We start from the raw sequence: 21,574 nt of genomic DNA, 5'->3' as shown, positions 1-21,574 counted from the left end.
GAAGATTATCAGACTTCTCATCTGGGGAGCTGCACCACAACCGGAAAGACCTTTCCCTGGCCTCTCTATTGTTGGGTGCCCTCCCTATCAAGCACAGGTGCTAGGCAACTTTGAAAGCAGGGGCTAAGGTTGATTCTTTTGACCTGCCTCCTGGTCAGAACTCTATCTCAAGGAAACAGCAACTTGCAGTTTTTCAAAAGATTACAAATATTTGTATTTTAGCATATTCTGGGGTTGGCATGAAGAGCTTAGAACCAGCACAATGCTGATGTGTATGAAAAAATCAAAAGTGCAGGGAGGGCTACACAAAGGGGAATCACATACCCTCTGACTGGGGGAGACAGACACATCTTCTCAGTGTTTCCCTTAACAGAGGGGTGGAGCTGAGAGAAGGCACGGCGCTACTGGAGGAAAGAAATCTGTGGCCTGTGCCACCCCATGATCAACAGGCAAGATAAAGGTAACCTGAAAGTGGACCGCCAGACCAGCATGACCTGCTGATTTCAAAATCTTTTTGTAAATCATACATTCTGACCTTCTGGCATCCTAGTTATTTTTCTTTTCTGGCCTTTGGTATTTTTAAGTGATATCTTCTTTTTTTGCATTCATGCAAATACACCATTGTATATCTTAAGTAAAGGCTCTGAAGCACCCTGAATAGATGAATGCTCTGATTTTTCATATTATATATACATAAAAAATCAAGTCTTCTAGTTTCTGGTGCAGAGAGCTTACATTTATAAGAGGGAAACTGTTGAGAAGCGTCTGAAGATTCATTTTCCTAAGGGACTGAGAGCCTCACATCAACACTTCTTTCCAGTGACATTTGCACAAGCAACCCCTTCTCCCTGTAAGACATCCCTTCTTCCCCTCCCTGGTAACTTCGAAGTTCATCTTTCACTCTCAGCTTAAATGCCACTTCTTTCTGGAATCCCTCCCACTTTCTAGCAATATCAATCTGTTTGCTTTCAGCAGCCTCCTCTGCCACTGCAGAACACAGCACACTTTATCCATCCTCATGGTCTATCCCTCTTGTACTCAAGAAGACCTATGAGGACATGAAGCATTTCTGTCTCCCTCCCAGTTGATTCGCCTGAAATGCAACCAATACTTATAGACATCTACTGAATCTAAGACCGAAGTGTGCATTTCTTAGGCATAGAGAGTAGCTGTATCTGGTTGTGTCCTCCAAACAGATCATTTCAGAGTAAATAAAATGGTTTAAAATCTCCTAAAAAAAAAAGAATTATAGCATTACACACCTCTAAATGCTATCTAATTCTCATTTTCAGAGTCTGGCCTATCTTTTTAAAATGTGATTTTCCTGTATACTTGCTATCCATATATACATAAAATACTTATGATATACATCCTCAGAATAATATAGATACTGCCTTTGTAAATATAGGTGTATATGTGCATGCGTAATTATGAGCATGCGTGCGCGCGCGCACACACACACACACACACACACACACAGAGCATTGAGTGTCGTCCTGTGTCAGGGACTGCCATGGGAATTAGTGGCCAGCAGGTGAGTTCACAGCTCTTAAGTGCCCACCCATTTCCTGGCTGTCTGTCTAGCACCAAATGATGTAAATGAGGTCATAACACTGCTTTAGGTTTCTCAACTGTTAAAATGGAAATGCTCTTCTAAATAAGGCCCTTTTCCATAAATGAGAATGTCAAGTATGAAAAATATCCCATGTGAGCCGCTGCCCCCATTTAGCAGTTCCCAACTGGACCATCTCAGTGATGTTCCAGTGGTCCCTAAACAGTCAGCTCCAACACCTGCAAGACAAGTTCTTTCAGAGGGAGTGTACCCACTGAGAGAGGCTATTTTGGATGTTTTCTAGTCCAAAAAATAAGGGCGAAAAAAAGGAAAAAAAGGAGCTAGCTTAACAAAGACAGCCTCTGGATGTGGCAAACTTAAATGGTCTTTTTTCTGAAGCCCCCAGAGATAGACTAATCATGGGAATGACGGAAGAAATCTTAAAAATAGCACCGCCATTGTACTTTCAAAATAGCAAATGATATTCTTCTAATGTCCCAAAGCAGCTCTCAGAAGGAATTAAATAGCTTTTTCAACTGGCAAATGTTGCAGAACAAAATATAAATTCAATGTAAACTTTAAAAACAAGCAAAAAACCTCTAAAGGCAGTGGTGTTATAGACAGACTCAGGGTTAGAAGAGTTGGCCAATGTTCCATGTTCTCGGTCAACTGTACAATTTTGCCAAGAATTCATCAGGCCTGAGTGAATGAGATTGGGCTGGGCACATTTTCTCTTAATGCACTTTGCTTTGCAGGTATAGAAATAGTCCCTGTAATGATTTTCATACAGGAAGCAGAAAGAGAGTTAACTTATTCCCCCCCAACCTTGAGGTCACACTATTGACATATTGCAAGAATGGCTGTAAAATATCTGAAGTCATAGAAGAACGACAAGGTTCCTGATAGAGCAGAACTGCAGAGTATAATGGATTGATTTTTTTTACTCATCTGGAAGATCACATCATCATTTTGGGCATGGAGGAGAAAATGCTGGAATTTTCTTCCTTTATTTTAATCACTATTGTCCTATTCAGTTAATAATAAATCCACTTAGGAGGGAGGAAGGGCAGACTGTCCAAGGAATAGTGAATTCAAATGTTTCTTTCATGGGAGAAGGCAGTCATATACCCAAGAGAGTGGGCACCATGGTCTGTGACACATTTAATAGAACCAGTACTGCTGAATAATCCTCCTGGATAACTGTGTCCTAAATTGTCTGCATAAGGAAAGTTATAGGGCCAAAACCAGTATTTTTCTGTATCTCCACATCCACTTTCACGAGGAATCTTAAAGTCCCTGACAACCTGGGGAATGGTAGTCAGAAAACAAAGTAGAGATATTGGAAGTGTTCACCTTCTGGTCGCTAAGGCCAATATCCCTCTCCTTGTGCAAGATTATTCCGTTACCTACTCAGGGTCTGCTGATATGCCTAATGTGTTGTTTTCCTCCAGGGAGATTTTCCTGGAGCTCTTGAATTTGCTGCGGGTACAGGTAGAAAGAGGGCGCTTTGAGAACAGCAGCAGCTACAAAACACTAATAGGCAGAGGGTATTTTGCATTCAGTTGAAGGTTTGGCATTTGTCTGAAAAAGAAAGACTCTGTTTATAACTTTAAGCACAGGTCTGGAAGGTTTGTTAAAACACACATCGTAGGTCTGGGGTGAAGCCTGAGAATTTGCATTCCTAGTACTTTCCCAGGAGATGCTGATCCCACTAGTCTGGGACCATACTTGGACAACTACTGGTATTGAGGATACTTTGGAAAAGTTTTTTTTTTTTTTCTCCTTCCAACATATTTTATTTCGAAGGTGTTGGAGCCTTTCCGTATAGACCCTGACTTTTGTTAGGTCTAGGAAAATTTATTCATAAATTGGTTTCCTAGAAAAAACAAACTCAAAGCAATGGCCAATTGCAAAATATGGATTGGTAAACACACTAATGAATAAAGGTACATTCAAAAGGTTGGTGTATATGAGACTTTGTCCCTTACAACCCAGGAAAATAACTGCACTTTATTAATACAGAATAATCACATATTTACCTGCTCATGAGACTATCAACTCACTTTTTAATATAAAGAACATAATTATCACTGAAAAACAAAAATGTAGCAACATCATTATTTTTTTAAGCATTGGTAATTTCCCTTTGGAAACTTGATCTATCTATCTATATCTATATCTATATAGATATAACAGCAATTTAAAATTACCCCCTTATACATTTTAAACTGAACTCAATACATTTCCCACCATTTTGGAAACTGGAGGTGATCTCTAAAGGGATTCCCACTGAAGTACATTTTCACAATATACTGATTAAAACAGTGCAGTTGTTTCCCCTGATTCACAACAAACATTTTAAAATAAGCTAAACAATTCTAAAGTGAATTAAGTTGCTTACCTTTGAGCCTCGCTCATTAAAAATAATTTCAACATCTAAGATTTTACCAAATTGCTGCAAAGAAATGGAAATATTTTATAAGCAAGAAGTGGAATAAATCATATTATATACACTTGTAATTTGTTCCCAAATAAGAATTTTTTTTCTCTTTTAATCTTAAGGATATACGTTTATGTTGTTCTACTATTAAATGATGTGTTTCAAACAAGAGAAAATATAACCATGCATATTATCTCCTTATTGTAGCATATCCCATCAGGTGAGATGGACTATCAGGGCCTGGTACAAACTATTAATCAAGAAATTAATTCTATTTTCCTTTCTTTATATGAGCATGATTGCTTTCCCAGGCACTGATAAGCAAAGATTAAAAATGGCTAGTATATACAATGAACCTCTTGTGCTATTGCACTAGCCACTGGGAGAAACATCCTTGATAAGGTGAGATGTGATAATAACATGTCCAACTAGAATACGATGTTGAGGGTTTTGGCCCCTAGCTCCCATACAAGCCAGGAGCAGCCAGACTGTAAGAGATAAATAAACCACAAACATAAAAGCAAGCTCCACTACCCAGGCACCCATCATAATCAAGATATCAGCATAATCGTGATCAGTCCTCAGGTTGAAATGTACTTCTCTCAAGATGATTCTCTATATTACTAAACAAATAGGTTTTAAACAATTAGCATGAATAAGTTTTGTAAAAAGTCCAGAAACAGTTTCAGATTACTAGTAAATTGAGTAACCAAATGAAATATAGATGCCCAGTCAAATTTAAATTGCAGATTTTTCAGGATAAGTGTATCCCACACCATACTTGGAACGTACTTAATAAAATATTTGTAGTTCATCTGAAATTCAAATTCAACCATTGTGTCTTTTTTTTTTTTAATCTGGCAGATCTAATGAGAAATACACATCTAGTAATTCTTGATTCACGCTTTATAGAAAAGAACGTGGGCTCTGAAGCATCTAGAACTAGATGGTGGACTAGAAGCATCTCATATTCTAAAATCCTTTTCCCTGACTTTGGAATCCTTTTGGTTTTCTTAGATCACATAAAGTAGTGTGGGCATTTTTTGAGTATGGTCTGTACTATGTAAGGGCAGGCAGGAGGGAATGAGGTAAAATCATGTAAAATGTGGCCCAGGGAAGAATAAGATGAAAATTTTACCTTACTGCAAAATGAGAGCAAATGCCCAATTTGGTGATTAAAAAAATAAACAGAACATCATAAATAAATCTTTACATCTTCTCTTTCCTTTATTTTCAGCTGTCCTGTTCCATTTGCTTTTTCATTCTGGATTTTAATTGCATCCTTTGTTATCACCCTAGGAGATTCTACATTTTCTTTTTCTTTCCTGGGGGGAAAAATTAAGCATGCCTCTATGTAGCAGAGGACAAAGTGATTGGGGGTGGGGAGGGCAGGATAGAAAGAAAACAATTAGAACACAGAGAAGCTGGGGCAGCTCGCCTGATCACAGTACTTCAGTCATAGAGTATCGGGAGAGCAGGAGAATGAATGTCAAGAGAGTTTTACTAAAAAAAAAAAAATTTAGAACATACAGAGCCTGTCCTCTGGAACATACAGAGAAATCTACCTTCCTTGGAAAGACAGAAAAATTTATGCATAAGTCAGTTGAAAATAAATAGCTCAAAACCTTGAGATAAAAACACTTCTGACTATGGGATAAAGTAACCCAAAGCTTGTCATTCCACACTGTAGAAATCTGCTCATTCCTCAGGATATGTACCTTACCCAGCAAGAGGATCACAGACTTACATTTTTCTTGTTGGACAGAAAGACTTCTCCATTTCACAGAGAAGTAGAAGGATAGGAGGAAACCAAGAAGAGAAGGCTCAACCAGGAGAGGAGATGGAAGCGATATATTGCTAGTAGGTACAATGGAAATACCAAAAGATGTGCAGCTAACTCACCCTGCAATTTGTGGGCACTCAAATATTCTTTTGGTGAAGAGAATATTCTTTCATAGGACATTTTCATTACCCTAGTTTTGGTCAAAGAAAAATCATTAAAAATAGAAGAAGAAAATTTTCAGATTTGGAAAATAAAGTTTTCGCCGTTTAAAAGTGAACTGAATTTTATAGTAAAGATTTTTCTAGCTTTGTGAAGCAGTAATTTTAATACAGCCACCTTAGAATAGTCAGTCTACAGAAATGCTATTATATTTATTTCAGCCTTAAGAGCCTATAAGTACATATATTTATGGAAAGAGAAGCTTGAAAAGGATTTCTTCTAAAATCATGAAGCAAATGTCATCTACCGAACTTTCTCTAAGCAGTCAACACAAAAACACTTCCTTTAAAATAAGATCTGGTTGAGACAGAACCAATCAAAAAGCAATCTTAGAATGTGTCATTCCCTAAATGAAACAATGACACCATATGCCCTGAAATGGTCTCAAATGTTTGCTTCTTTGGCAGTTGACGTTAGGGTGATGGTTCTCCAAGCCAGTGAAACAAGCCCTAAGAAGAATGCTGATGTAAGTCCCATTCCTAAGACAGTTGAGTACTATATTTATAGTATCAACAGTTTAATTGGGAAGTTTGGTGCTAATGATGTAAACACAGCTGGCACTTTTTCAATTTAAATAGACACGACTCATTCGCAAACATAACTAGCATTTGTTATAGCTCAACAGCAACTTCAACAGCGTTCAACGGCACCTCAGCTCTACACAAGGTGTCTCGATAGCTGTATCAAGAACAAAATCCAGAAGCGCATAAGCACGCACTTGGGCAAATATGTACCAAGCATTTTTAGACATTCTCGGATCAAATAATATTTCTCTGAAAATCTGTGAAGGATATTCAACGGATACATCATAAAACATGAAAGTAAAGGTTAGATCAAAGAGTGTGTATAGAGGCTGAGAAACGGCAGCATTCCAGCTTTTCTCACTGTTGGCTTCGTGTTTGGAATGCAGAAGTAGGAGGCACCATGCTAGGTCCCCCCCAAATGGCTTCATTACCCAAAACAACAATTTTGCATTCACATTGAAGCTACACACAAGCCCACCTCTATTTTATTACTAAAAAGTGATCATGGAATCTTCTTTTGCATTTGCTGAAAGTCACATGATATGTTTTTATAGCCAATAAAGAGACCTGAGTAGATCATTGTCCTGCCCAGAGTGTCTGTATTTTGATAACAAAAGCAAGGCTATGACATCAACAAGGGTATTGCGCAAATGTGAGACAACTATTCTTGAAAAAATTCTATAATGGCATGTGTTGTATCAGAGGTCTGGATGTATTATAACCCACTTCTCTCACCAAAAACCCAGAAAGGTTTAAATATTAAATATTAGGTTAAATTAAACATTCTATTCAGGAGCAATACATTGCAATTAATTTGGTGGAAATCCATATATTCCTTTCATGGGATCATCAAGAATTCAAATGTAATGGAAATTCACACTCAGGCAGGATTCCTAACATGAAGACAGAGCTCAAGAAGAAAGAAGCCAAGGCCTGAATCAACATCCCTTCCAGTGAAACATCTCGAATCAATGCTCTTGATATATACTAGATCCATTCACCCCCACTTCAAGTGGTGTTTTAAAAAGACACCAATCCCAATGAAGAGGTGCTGAAGCCACAGATTAGAAATAAAATGCGAGACACCTATGATAACCAGTAGACAGTTGCAACGTTATGGTCGAATTACTAATAGTTACACAAATTGTCATGAACACTGCCAAGTTTTAGGCAGTTTGAAAAACAAGATTGCTTTTTTGTCTTGTTTTGCATTTGACTTTGATATTCCCATGCCCATATTTAACTAGAGACAAAGGAAAAAATGCACACGGATCTCTATGAGTGTTTTTCTTTGTAATTGTCCTTATTGTAACCCCTGCTAAAGTGAGGGGACAAAGAATATAGCACGAAAAGGAGAGAAGATGTCTCATGTCCAAATGATTTGAGAAATACCTAATTGGGATTAAAATGTAGTTTTCTACAGTAAGTATGACCTGAAAGGGAAAACCATGCTAAATTCCTTAAACTCCAATGTGGAGAGCCAATCAGGATATTTACAGATGCCTTTCAATGTAAGTCATGCTACTAAATGTATCACATAACAAGAACGGCTTTGCAACCACCAACGTTTGGCCAGGAGAAACAGATTTTTAGTGTTTGAATTTCACTTATTTAGAACAGTGGTTGCAAACCACAGAGGCCTCAGAATTATTGCAAGGGGTCCATGAATCTGTATGTGCCTGATAATTTTTATGAACAAAACCTACAAAAAAAATCTTGCATACTTTTTAAATAAACACCGATGCTGTTTGTGATGAACAAAATTAATTTTAGTCCTACTAAATGTATGCTGCACTTTCTTAACTGACGGATACTAAGTGTATCTACCGTCTCGTCAAATTGGTATCTTCTCAGTTACTTGAAGATTTTGACTTTAAAAAAGAAAATGGCTCTGAAATCAGTAAATTTTGATCAAGATTTGATCACAGGTAGCATAAACTTTTGGTATAAACTTTTAGTACAAACTCCATGCCATCAACCCACCCTTCTAAGAATAGAGAGGTTCAGGTATTAGCGCAAGCTAGAATCCCTTCTCTGTGATATCTAGCTATGAATATTTTGAATACCTCTCTGACTTTGCATTGTAGCCTCTGGTAATTTTCAAGATAATCAAGAAAACTAGGGCGAGAAGACCACCTGTAAGGGTGAGGATTGGGGTGTTCTGCAATGAATGACACTCTGTGAAAGAGCACCACGGTGGTTATTAAGGGGAAAAAATTCAAAGTCAACGTCACAATGACACTTGATGAGGAAAGATAGACTGAAGAGCAAGACATTTCCTAACCTGACATGGCAAAGAGAATATAATTCCTCTGGCTGCGCATCATTCAAGCTGGGTCTCACTGCTTTACACACACTTAACCTCGACTCTAACTTTGAACGCTCTGCACTTTTCAAAGTCATCTTTGACCTGAAAGTGCCCGAGGGTATCTCTGTTCTGCAAGAGTTAGAGGGCTCGACTCAAGGTTATTACCAAATAAGAGAGATAAAAGTGCAAAAGCTGACCTTTTCTTCTGAAATGTCAGGATTCAAGTCTGGGTATCTTAAATATTAGGATGCTTGTTCTGCTTTTGTGTCAGATGCATACTTGATAAGCATCCTATGTGTTAAATAAAAGGTGTAATGCTCACCCCCTGATCACAGGGCCCTTAAGTAACAAACATCCCTTTTAAATGAAGAATGATGCTAATATTGCTCAGAACAAAACATTCAATGTAGACATCTCCTAGTCCTTTTGTAATATATGCATCCATCCACAAGCTCTTAGAATAAGTGTCTCCAAGCAGCCCACCTTTGCTCCAAGTTAAATGTTAAGGATGTAGTTATTTTCATTGATTCCACAGATACTTGCTACATTGCCGGGATGTCATGGACAAACAGCCTGACTGTATTTGCAAAAACGAATGATCTCTAAGTCCTGTCATTGCTTTGTCGTTTGATGGAACTGAGCCCAAAGAAGTGGCAAACTCATCACCTCCCTGGTGAATAATATAGATATCTTCCAGAAAAAGAATCAAGGTCACCATGCCCTGGGAGGAGCCATCACTATCACTTCTTTTCTGGGGGTTCGTGGTGGCCTCTGTTCTGCTCTGTGTTTCATGACGGTGCCTGGGCAAGGCCATCCTCTGTGGCATATAACATCAAGTACCTCTGAATCCTTGTCTCTGACTCCAGGAGAATGCATGTTGCAGGAATCAAGTCAGATTCACAAACTGGTAGGGATTTTTTTTGTTGTTTGTTTTTTAAAACTAAGCATTATGCAGAACTAATTTTTCTCTGCAGCTACATCTGAAATCTAAATGCACAGTGCCTGGGAAAGAGCAGGAAATGCAGGAATATGTCATGAGTCACTCTTCTGGATAATATGGCAACTGTCATAGAAAGCAGAACCAAGATGACTCATAAGGTTTATTTTAGCTATAACATGGGGTCTCAGGCCTCTGGATTTGGGAATATCAGTGGGCTTTTTTCAACAGTGGGTAATCTAGGAGTTAAATTTCCATTGGATATTCAATTTACTTATTAGAAAAAGACCATTTGGCAAAGTGGAAACATGGTGATAATATGCAGAGAAATTTATACTAAAACCATAGAGTTCCTAGCTACAAAATCCCCACAGATTAGGCCCTAACGTGCCTTTTCCCCACATCTCACCTGGGTATTGTAAATACCGAGAACTTACACGAGAAGGGAAGACTCTGGGTCCCCCAGAGTGGGCACTGCAGAGAAGAAAGGCAATACTTACACCAAACATTTGTCGCAGATCTGGATCCCGGAACCTGAAGGGTATGTTGGAGACATGCAGCCGCTTGGGCTGGGACTTGTTTTCCGTGTTTTCGGGAGGTTGTGTCTGGGGCTGACCATCCGTGGGTGCTGCGTCATCTGTCTGCTAACAGAAGAAGAAGAGAGCAAAGAGGCTCTGAGTGGACCCAAATCCTCTGTTCCAACATATGTGCTCTTCCCCTGAATGGTGGGGAAAGGCCAGAACAAAGGAAGAAGGAAAGGGAAGAAACTGCTGAGTCATTCATTCATTCATTCACTCAACAAATATTTTTTGAGCATCTACTGGGTGTGCATCATGGATCTGGGATTCAGCAGTGGGTAAAGCAGACAAAATCCTTAACAGCATGGAGCGTAATCCTCCTAGGGGAAGACAGATAATAGAACTCATTAATAAATAAATATAGAGTTGGAAGAAGGAAATAAGCACTATGGAGAAAAATAAAGTTAGAAAAGGGTGCTAGGAGGTGTTGGAGGGTGGGAATAGGGAGTGAAAACCTTATCAAGAAGCGGGTAAAAATCAATCAAGGAAGGAGAGCATATTCCTTAAACGATGCTGTTCAGAACCTTGAGATATGCCTATATAATGGCTGAGGTGTAAAATAAAATATTAATAGATGCAGGAGGAAAAATTTGAAAAGGCTCCTTGGCATTCTGAATTCCAAGTAACCAGCTGATTGACTTGTTTTTTAAGCTCTTGGCTTTTAGTTTCTTAAGCATATAAACCTGTGCTGTCCACAACAGTTGACCACGTGTGACTATTTAAATTTAAGTGAAATAAAATTGAATAATATACAAAATTTAGTTTGTTTGCATTCACTGCATTTCAAGTATTCAATATCCACATGTAGCTAGTGCTTCCATATTGGACAGGGCAGACATAGAACATTTCCATCCATGCAGAAAGTTCTGCTGAATGATGTTGGTGTAGACAATGTAACATTATTAGCAGAATTCATTACTCCACCTCCTCCCACCCACACATCTCCAGAAAAAGCCTGGGTAACATGATATAACATTGATACCATATATAGTCAGAAACTAGGAGAAAAGTCACAGTAACATATGGTATCATTATAGACATTTCTATATTCTTAGTCCTAGAGTTTTAACATTTGAGTACTTCATTTTAAAATATTTTTTCTGCAATTAGCACATACTGCCTGTAGGTGGCAGTAGAGGCAGGCCATCCGCATCAGACACCTGCTGCTTTGTAACTATGATGGAGAGCTTACCACTAAGCCTATAAATTCAGGAGCAAGAAATCATCCTCACCCATTTGTAAGCAATTTAGAAGCATATAACTGGGACAAAACTATCAATGCAGGCAGCCAGGTGTAAAATAATAAAGACTTAGAGAAGGAGGCAATCTTACAAAGTGAAATATAAAAGAAACACCCAAATAACATGGGCATAATTAACAACTTTCTCATCAGCCCTGGTATTTACTGGAAGAGTTCATTTGCATTTTCCTTACTAACATACCCTGAGTTGCATTTTGAAGTCAAGATCTTCGGGTAGCCGGTACACCATTCTTCTGAGCTGATGTGGTATCAAAAGCCCTACCAGATGACTTCTTCAGCTTTCAAGTGCAATGTCATGATGATAACAACAACAATGTACTTAGTCATCTTTTGCTATTCTGTTGGAGTAAATAGGAAGGGGGTGATGATAATTTTCTTAACTGGAAAATGAGAAACAATACAAGTTCACACCTTACAGGCTTTGTGAAGATTGAATGCAATAATGTTTGCCACCTTGGCAGAGTTTTTGGCACATGGAATACATTCAATAAATGGAAAATCATGAATTTTTTAGAGTGATGATGATTTAAAAAGATGTCAAAAGAGCAGAGTAAACTGCTCTTAGGAAACATGATGAAAAAGTTCTCATTTGCTTGTTAAAGACATCTTACTGAGAAACTGCTATCTGCTGGTCAGTCCTCCAAATCACATGCAGTTCCCGGTTTAGTGGAAGAGAAAGAGGTAGAAAAAGACAATTGTAATACAGACTGTTAAGTGATGGGATGAGAGTAAATCACAAAGAGCTAGGCAACTTTAAATCAGGAATACACAGCACAGTTACAGGATCAGCAAGGCTAACCAGTTCTTCAGTTGTTACATTTTAAGTGGAAGATGTCTAAGAGGTGAGGTGAAGAAGGCTGACACTGTACCAAGAGAGGGAAAAACCTGTGCAAAGATGCAGAGACAATAAATGATGTTCTGGATTCAGGGGAGTGTATGTGGACTTTAGCGCTGCTGGTCAGAAGGGCATGTATGAAGGAAAGCAGATTACAGTGGTAGGCAGGGGGCTGGGTCACAAAGCATCCTGTGTTCAAAACAGGAGTCTGAACTTCATCCTAAATGCTATGAGAAGCTACTTAAGGATAACAGCAGGAGTATGATGTGACCAGCACAGGGCACGAATGATGAATATCTGCTTAATGGCTGGTGGGCTCATTAACTGAATGAAAGAATGAATGAGGGGTGCTTGCATAAACTAAGGAATGAATGAATGAACGATCAGCTTTGACATCTTCAAGTGACAGAGGGAGAACAATATTATAACACTGAGACTGAAACAGAGCAGGAACTATGTTTTCTGTGCTGGTAATACGATGTTTGGTTCCACATCCACAACATGCAAGTGACCTTGAATCGTGAGATTGTCACTTTTCAGAAGGGTAAAGAGTTTTAGTACTCTACTACAAGACTCTAAATTTGCAGAAGCAGCTGCTAAGACTCTAGCTTCCAGTCCATTTTTCCCCATCCCATTAGAAGTTGCTGTTTAAATGCAAAATTAAAATGAGCTCCTTCTCATCCTAAAAAAAAGACTTAGATTTGGATGTGTGCACAACTGCTGGATGTTTCAGTTTAATAAACCTAATTAGGAATTACAGAGATTATGATTAAACATATTAAATGATTAATAACATTATGCCGCTCATGTGAAAACTAAAATTAATCATCTCTAGTCAAACAGGACTTCGGAGAAATCTTTGCGTTGTGTCCTTTGATAAAAACATACAACGCTCAATTAATCATTTTGTAGTGTGCGCATATACAAAAATGCCCATAAATTGTGATGTGGCAATACCTTTATGTTAAAAGTAATTTTTAAAGAAAACTCATAATATGCAAAATAAACCCAAAATGTTTCAGACCACTGTGGGTCTGTGGAAAAGGAAGAAAAGTGTCAGGACACAGAGGTTGAGAAGAACAAAATCTCTTTCAGACCGAGCATGCCTGTTTATGGGTGTGATTAGCACAAAGAACCAGGGTTTCTGAATCGCACAGACCTTTGTGTGAGCCCATCTCTATTACTTATGCCATCACTTGACCTGTCTGAGCCTCAGTTTCCTCATCTGTAAGAGGATGATGACAGTAGCAAGCTCATAGGATTGTGGCGCAGACTAAACGCAGAAGGAAGCATACGGAGCAACTACCACAGAGCCTGAGGCACAACAGTGTCATCATTCTTAATGCTGACACTGACCCGAGCTCTTTCTCTTCCCCCTTTTCTGGAAACTCTCTGGGAAAGCCCATTTAGAATAAGCCTGTGTTTTAAGTCTCTGTGTTTGTTTCCTGACAAATGACCAAAACTTGGTGGCTGAAAGCAACAGAACTTTATTCTCTCACTGTTGCAGAGCCCAGAAATCGAAAATAAAGGGGCTGGCAGGACCGCTTCGCTCCTGCTCTCCTTCAGGAGGCTCAGGGGGATGGTCACACATTGTCCCTACAGCTTCTGGTTGCTTCAGGCATTCTTGGCCTAAGGTTGGGAGGCGTCAATCTCTGTTTTCATCTTTGCGTGGCCTTCTTCCCACTTTGTGTCTCAGACTCAAATCTCCTTCTGCTTTTCTCTTCTTATAAGGACACTAGTCGTTGCATTTAGAGCCACGTTAAATTCAGGGCGATCTGTCTTGAGATCCTTAACTTAAATTATATCTACAAAGACCTTTTTTTCCAAATAAGGTCACTTTCATGCAGAGTTTATGGAGGTTAGAACATGAACATATTTTTCAGAGGCCACTATTCAATCTACTACAGTCTCCTACTAAACAAACAAACCAAAAGTGCATCTGGTACCAATACCTGTTATTAAGCAGTGGGTGTATTTTCTACCATTTCAGGCAGCATGAGGCTCTTGGGAGAGATGCCCTCGAACCAGGTCCAGAAGAAGGAAGAATGTCCCTTCCAGAGTCCCATCTGTCAACAAGGGTCACTTTAATGAGGACTCCAAACACAGAGTAGACCAGAGGTTTTCGTTAGCCAGCGCTGTCTCCTAGACTACTTTTCTTTTCTATTTTTAAATGTTTTTCTTAGGAATTTATTTATTTATTAATGGACAAATATTGATTGTTCATATTTATGGGGCACAAAGTTATATTTTAATACAAGTACACAATGTGTGATGATCACGTCAGGGTAGTAAGCAAATTCATCCTCATAAAAATGTATGATTTCTTTGTGATGAGAACATTTGAGCTCCTCTCTTCTAGCCATTTGAGAACATACAATAAGTTATTGTTAACTACAGAAGCCTAGCACTACTGTATACCACTAAAACTTATTTCTCCTCTCACACTCCCCTTCCCTGCCTCTAGTAACCACAGTTCTACTCTCTACTTCTTTTTAAAATTTTTAAAATTTATTTTTATTGTAACAAAGTTGATTGTATACTTTCTACTTCTGAAAGTTCAGTTTATTTATATTTTAAACTCACACATATGAGTGAGAACATGCGGTACTTATCTTTCTTTGTCTCCGAGACTACTTTTCTGAATTGGTCTTGGTGGCACTGATGCCCTTTGGCCAGGCTGAGAAGCACTTCATCAGCCTCTTGAAAGGCCATCAACCCTCCAGGACAAGGACCCTGTCCGTGGATTCTCAGTGCCTACCACTGTGCTGCACACAAATTCCTAAGTAGTCGTAGCATCTGTGAAAGGTTCATTGGAATTTGTGGCAAAAACGCAGAGTGAAATTTCTAAGGATAAAAAAAAAAAAACTGTGAAAAAGCTAAGAAACTTGATAAAAGAACCAACCATCTAGAATGTGTATTCCTGAAGGGCTGGGACTACTGGATTCGTAATTGTATTCCCCAAGGCTGGTCCCTGTCAAGGATCAGTGGGAATTAATCACTGAAAGAACTGTTGATTTATCCATGTCTTTTTTTTTAATATAATTTTTTTTTTTTTTTTTGCTCCAAAGTGGGATCCACCTGAATTGAAAATGCACCTCATGTCCATATGTGGGAGATCACAAGGGGATTTATAGCAACCCAGCAAATGAACACTGGTCTACTCAGAGATTGGAGGAAATTGAGGAAATTCACAAAACTAAAAATAGTAGGGATGAAAAGGGGAGTGGCTGGGGCATCTCCCTTGCAGAAGCCTCCAGTCTGGCCCTCACCATGGTCTATGAGCTTCAGGTGCTCTGGCCCTGACCACCTCTCTGCTCACCTGCCCTCATTTCCCCCTTCTATCTCATTAGCCTCTTTGCTTTTCCTTGTACAACACTCTGCAGGATCCCTCTTCAGTCTTTGCACTTGTCATTTCCTTTGCCTAGAAGACTCTTTCCCCAGACATCCATGTGACTCTCCCTCTTGCCAATAAGGTCTCTGCCCAGATGCCACCCATCAGAGTGACCTTCACTGGCCCCGTTATCTACAACAGCTCAGCTCAGCATTCCCTCTCTTCTTGCCTGCTAATTTTGCCATAGCACACACTCCTTTTCACCCTTATATTATATGCTTCTGTGAATTTGTGCATTGCCTGCCTCAACCCCCGCCCCTGAATGTGACTCCATGGCAGGAGAGACTGTGGCTGCTCCATTCACTGTCTTACCCTACCACTGCAGCAGGGTTTCACAGTGTTGGCATTATTGATATTTTGGGATGGTTTATTCTTTGATATGGGGAAGGGGAGAGCATCCCGTTCACTGGAGGATGCTTAGCAGCATCCCTGACCTCCACCCACCAGATGCTCCTGAGTTGCAACAACCAAAAATATTTTCTGAGTTTCAAATTCAAATTGCTCCAATTGAAATTGCTGACTTGGAGCACATGGGGAGTTCTCAGTACATATCTAAGGTATAAATGAATAAAGAGGAGGCATTATGATCATCGTTATTATTATTCAGAGTATTAGTAACCGTCAGCTTTTGTTCTTTATTTCTAAGGCCATGGATGTGTACAACTTTGAGATGCAGCCTCCCCTATGTGCAGAAAAGGCTGCAGGACCCTACATGGATGGGAAGTCCATTAACCTCAAGAGGTGGGTTTCCAAGCAGCGCTTGGCAGAAGTTCCCAAATAAGCTCATTAGGACCGTAATGCCAGCTTCTCCTCTGGCCCAGTGCGAAGCCCTATTAGAAAGTGGGATGTTTGCCACAGAATTTTTCTTAATAAACAAACTCCCCAGGTATCGGTGCAGGTTATAAATGTTAAGAAAACACCACCGGCACTTTAATCTCCTGAAGATCACTTAGTGCTTCCACAAAGACCTTAATAAAGAACTGCGGGGCTCCCTCTGCTATAATTGTTCCTAATTCAATGAATAACTCTGAGCAACTTAAGGCTAATCCTGGTGAAATTGGATTTTGATATCGACCAATCCAGGGATGACTACTTGAGAGAATACGCATAGTCTTGTAGAAATATGCGCCTTTCAAATTCTGTCCCCACCCTAGTTTCCTTTTTCTGAGCCTATGTAGACATTGTTGAGTCTACCTGTGTGGCATCTCCTGGTGATGACTAGGTAACTGGGACTAGAAGCACAGGTAAAAGATATTTATGGCTAGACATCTCTGGGTTAAAACCCCAGTTCCATCATGTATTAGTCAGCTGCAGTCATGAATCGCTGAATGACAGGGATAGGTTCTGAGAAATGCAACGTTAGGCAATTTTGTCATTATGTGAACATTATAGAGTATACTTACACAAAGCTAGATGGTGTAGCCTATTACATACCTAGGATGTATGGTATAGCTTATTGGTCCTAGGCTACAAATCTGTATAGCAAGTTACTGTAGGCAATTGTAACACAACGGTAAGGATTTGTGTATCTAAACATATCCAAACACGGAAAAGGTATTGTGTTGCACTACCACGTTACAATGACTACAATGTCACTAGGCGATAAGAATTTTTCAGCTCCATTATAATTATAGGGGACCACTGTCTTATATATTGTCCATCCTTGACCAACACATTGTTACATGGCACATGACTGTACTTAAAGCCTTCTGAGACTCAGTTTACTGAGCTGCAAGTTGGGATAAAAATTTTTCATCACAGGGTGGTCTGTGGCCCTAGGGTCCTAGAGAGTAAAATGTAGTCGATGCATCCTCAGTGAGTAAGTATATAGTGAAGTTGTCAACAGACATCAGAATAGAGAAAAATTAGAGATTTTGAAGCACAATACTCAGGAGAGAGAGGGGACAACAATTTGAAATAAAACAAGAACTGTACTAAATTATATATGGTGAATTTTAAAAATAATTTAAGATTTATATTTAATGGAAATTAATGTACTCATAACACAGCGCTAGATATAGCTCAAGGATACTGATAAACTACTTTAGATAAAAATAAAATGTGAGCAATATATGTAATTTTAGAATTTTGAGAAGCCACATTTTAAAAAAGTAAAAAGAGACGTGAAATTAATTTAAATAATATATTTATAATAACCCAATTAATCCAAAAATATTATTTCAATATGCCATCAATGTAAAATGTATTTTATATTCTTGGTTTTTGTCCTAAATCTTTAACTCTTGTGTACATTATACACTAACGGCTCATCATCTAAATATGGACAGTAAATTTTCTTGGTCTGTATTTAGGCTTTGAAAAATTGACAGTTGAATACCCAAGGTTTTAGAAACACACTTCAAATGTTTCCGTAACTGAATCAAGTTATCAGTGCTTACATTTAAATTAAAGTTGAATCAAATTAAAAACTCAGTTCTTCAGTCACACTAGCCATATTCCAAGTGTTTAAGGGACCAGGTCGCTGGTGGCTCCCTGTGGTAGGAAAATAATGGAGCCTTAACGGTGTTAATGTCCTAATCCCAAGAACCTGTGAATAGGTTACTTTACATGACAAAGGGGTATTAATGCTGCTGATAGAATTAAAGTTGCTAATCACCTGACCATAAAATAAAGAGATTATCCTGGATTACTTGTGTGGGCCCAATATATTCATAAAGGACCCTTCTAAGGATCCTTAGAAGTGGTAGAAAGAAGCCAGTGGAGTGGAAGAGAAGACCAGCCCGTGTCAGAGAGATGTGATTTGAGAAGGACACAACCCTCCATCACTGGCTTTGAAGGTGGAGGAAGGAGATCATGAGCCGAATAAGGAGGGGGCCTTTGGGAACCAGAAAAGGCAAGGAAATGGATCAAGAGCCTATAGAAAGAAATGTAATCCTGCCTGCTGTAATCCTTTTTAGTCTGATGATACCCAAGTCAGACTGCTGACCTCCAGAACCATAACATAATACCTCTGTGCTGTTCAAGCCACTAAGTGTGTGGTCATGGCAGCAACAGAAAACTATCACACTCCCTCACTAGAAGCCCAGGTATGGAATATTTCCATCATTGCAGAAAGTTCTACTGTACAGCGCTGCTTTAGAGCCTTGGTGTGTTGGGGGTCAGGAAAGTGGGAGTGGAAAATGGTTAAAAGGGAGGAAAGTTGAGGAAAAGAAAGAGAGAGAAAGAGTCTGTCCTTGAACAACGATGGTGCTGTAGCGTCTTTTGAAAGGAGAAATGTGATTAAGTCAACTCTGTGTATCTAAGTTTCAAGTAACATTGTTTTTAAATGAAATAAATTTGGGATATTCATACCTTCCTCGGTTGGTGTTTTAAGAATTAAAGATAGCATCTATCACACAAAGGACAGGTCTCTCAGGCAGTTGGTTCCACTAATGGTAGCTGTGACTTGTTGCTATCATTATTATTGTTGTTAATTGGTGGTATTTCCTTTGCCCTGTAAATACAAGACTTTTGAGGGTGTGTGGTGGTATTTCCCTTTACCCTGTAAATACAAGATTTTTACCTGTTTCTGTGTTCATGGATGCATTGAAGGTTTTATAAAAGTGTAGACCCACTCCATGGGGGAAAAGGCTCACATACACCTGCAGTTTGCATTCAATTTCAGGAAATTTACAAGCTCGCTGCAGGATACAGAGACACCCATGTACCACGGACGTGGATAGGGACCACTGTGAAAGGCTATTTGCTTCTTCCCTATCCAAGTTGAGACAAAGGATTGCTGGCTATTGTGCTGAATGCTGCCATTCACTGGCAGTTTATAAGCGAAGTGTGGAACTGGCTAACGGGTCTGGGATAGAGGACTGAGAAGAAAACCATGCTGAGTTTACGTGCCTCTCTATCCTACCAGAGTATGAACAGCTCAAGGATAAACACTATTTCAAATGCATTTTTAAAGCCCTTTATTGTGGCACATAGTAGGCACTCAGCAAATCTTAACTGGATCATTCCGGGCAACCTCTTCGGGCTCAGCTTTTTCTTTCGCCATGACCCTTTCCAATTGTGCCATCCAGGTATGGAAACCCAACACTCAAGAATGAATGCTAATGAAGCACGATTTGCCCCACAGTCAGCCTATTCGATATTCAGCATCTTTTCTCTCCTGCAGGCTTCCTTCCCTCCACGCACAAAACTCTTCACAGTGATAAATAAAAAGTGTACTTTTGAATAGCCAGCTGCTTCTCCCTCTTCCACCAATCAAGTTATTTCTCTGAGAGAAAAGCTTCTGAGTGTCTTTGAGTCATTATTTGATTAAGTTGACAATATTATGTGAGCGATGGTTGAGCACTCACTACGATGTACTTTGGACCAAATTGACTTGTGTAACAAACACTTGCTCTTTCTCTTCTTGCAGCCTGAATAGCAGTCTTGATTTAGCCAGTAATGCTGGGCGCCGAGTGAATTTACGGGGTCCACGGTCCCTCTCTCTCAATCTGCAGAGAATAGCCGGGGCAGAGCACGGGCTGGCATAATTCAATACATTGTACTATAAGCTCGGAAAATAATATCACAGAGCTCTGCAATATACCTATTTGATTTGATTTGTAAACCTGATAAAAAAGCAATCGAGAAAAGTTCAGGGGGAAAATATATACGTTCTAAGCAAAAATGTAACTATATTGAATGTGTACAAAGAACCGAAGAACAGGGGGAGAAAATCACCTGTGCTACATCAACTTCACACCCTGCATTAGGCAATATTGCACAGTCTCCATTTAAAATGAAGCAAGATTGTGAAAAGTTATTTTCCATTAAAAATAATAATAATGGTAAGCCAGAGGAATGTGAATTAAAACCCACATTTCGGGTTTTCTCACAATCCTACTTCAAAACAGGCATCGTGCAGATTCTCCCAGCTTCCTGCTTTTCCATTTTAGCTCTGTAAGCAAACAAATAAGCTAATCACACAGCTTTGGATGTAGTTAATGCCTCATTCCTAGCTTGGTGGTGCTGATTCCTCCACAGCCAGGTGACACAGATTTAAGAAATACAGCAATTTTTCTCAACTCCAGTACATTCAGTGTTCTACTTGAATGATGAAATTCCTCTGAAAGGAGAAGGGCTGGAGGACAGAGAAGGGCTGACTCCAAATTCTTTTGGCTTTTTTTTTTTTTTTTTTTAATCTTTGGAAAAATAGGATAAGGATGCAAGGGTCCAGATATTTAACACATCAGTAAAGGAGATGGGCTGTCAAGGTGTCTGTATTAGTCTTCTCGGGCTGCTATAACAAAATACCATATACTGTGTGGCTTAAACAACATTTATTTTTTTAGTTCTGGAGGCTGAAGTCCAAGATCAATGTGTGGACAGATTCAGTTCCTCGTGAGGCTCTCATCCCGGCTTTCAGACAGACGCCTTCTTGCTAAGTCCTCACATGGCAGAGAGACAACAGTTTCGGTATCTCTTACTCCTCTCATAAGGACACTAATCCCTATGTGGGGGTTCCACCCTCATGACCTTATCTAAAGTCAATTACCTGCCAAAATTCCCACCTCCGATACCATCACATTGGAGGGTTAGGGTTTCAACATATGAATTTAGAAGAGGGGCACAATTTGGGCCATAGCAGTGTCTCTGAAGCAAGGCCACAGACACCTGGGAATAAGGATGCACATTTGTCATGCAGGGACAGGGGTTTCACTGTGTTTGAAGCAGGTGCTCACTCATTCAATCATTCCATATATATATATATATATATATATATATAGAGAGAGGGGGGGAGAGAGAG

General features: G+C 39.3%; 1 protein-coding gene across 20 annotated transcripts in view; it reads right to left on the bottom strand.

Annotated features, from left to right (window-relative positions):
• Positions 1-21,574, bottom strand: part of RBFOX1 (RNA binding protein, fox-1 homolog (C. elegans) 1) — a 593,087-nt gene that overhangs the window by 117,733 nt on the left and 453,780 nt on the right. For all 20 annotated transcript variants that reach the window (XM_008566382.1, XM_008566380.1, XM_008566379.1 and 17 more), the window contains exons 3-4: positions 10,264-10,407; positions 3,954-4,007 (exon numbers count right to left, since the gene is read on the bottom strand). In XM_008566382.1, the coding sequence (XP_008564604.1) occupies positions 3,954-4,007; positions 10,264-10,407 (198 nt within the window). The remainder of the gene's footprint in view (positions 1-3,953; positions 4,008-10,263; positions 10,408-21,574) is intronic.

Source organism: Galeopterus variegatus, unplaced genomic scaffold, assembly GCF_000696425.1.
Source record: "Galeopterus variegatus unplaced genomic scaffold, G_variegatus-3.0.2 Scaffold238, whole genome shotgun sequence".
NCBI lineage: Eukaryota > Metazoa > Chordata > Mammalia > Dermoptera > Cynocephalidae > Galeopterus > Galeopterus variegatus.
Note: the sequence above shows the minus strand (reverse complement) of the source record. Positions and strands in the feature narration are given on the sequence as shown.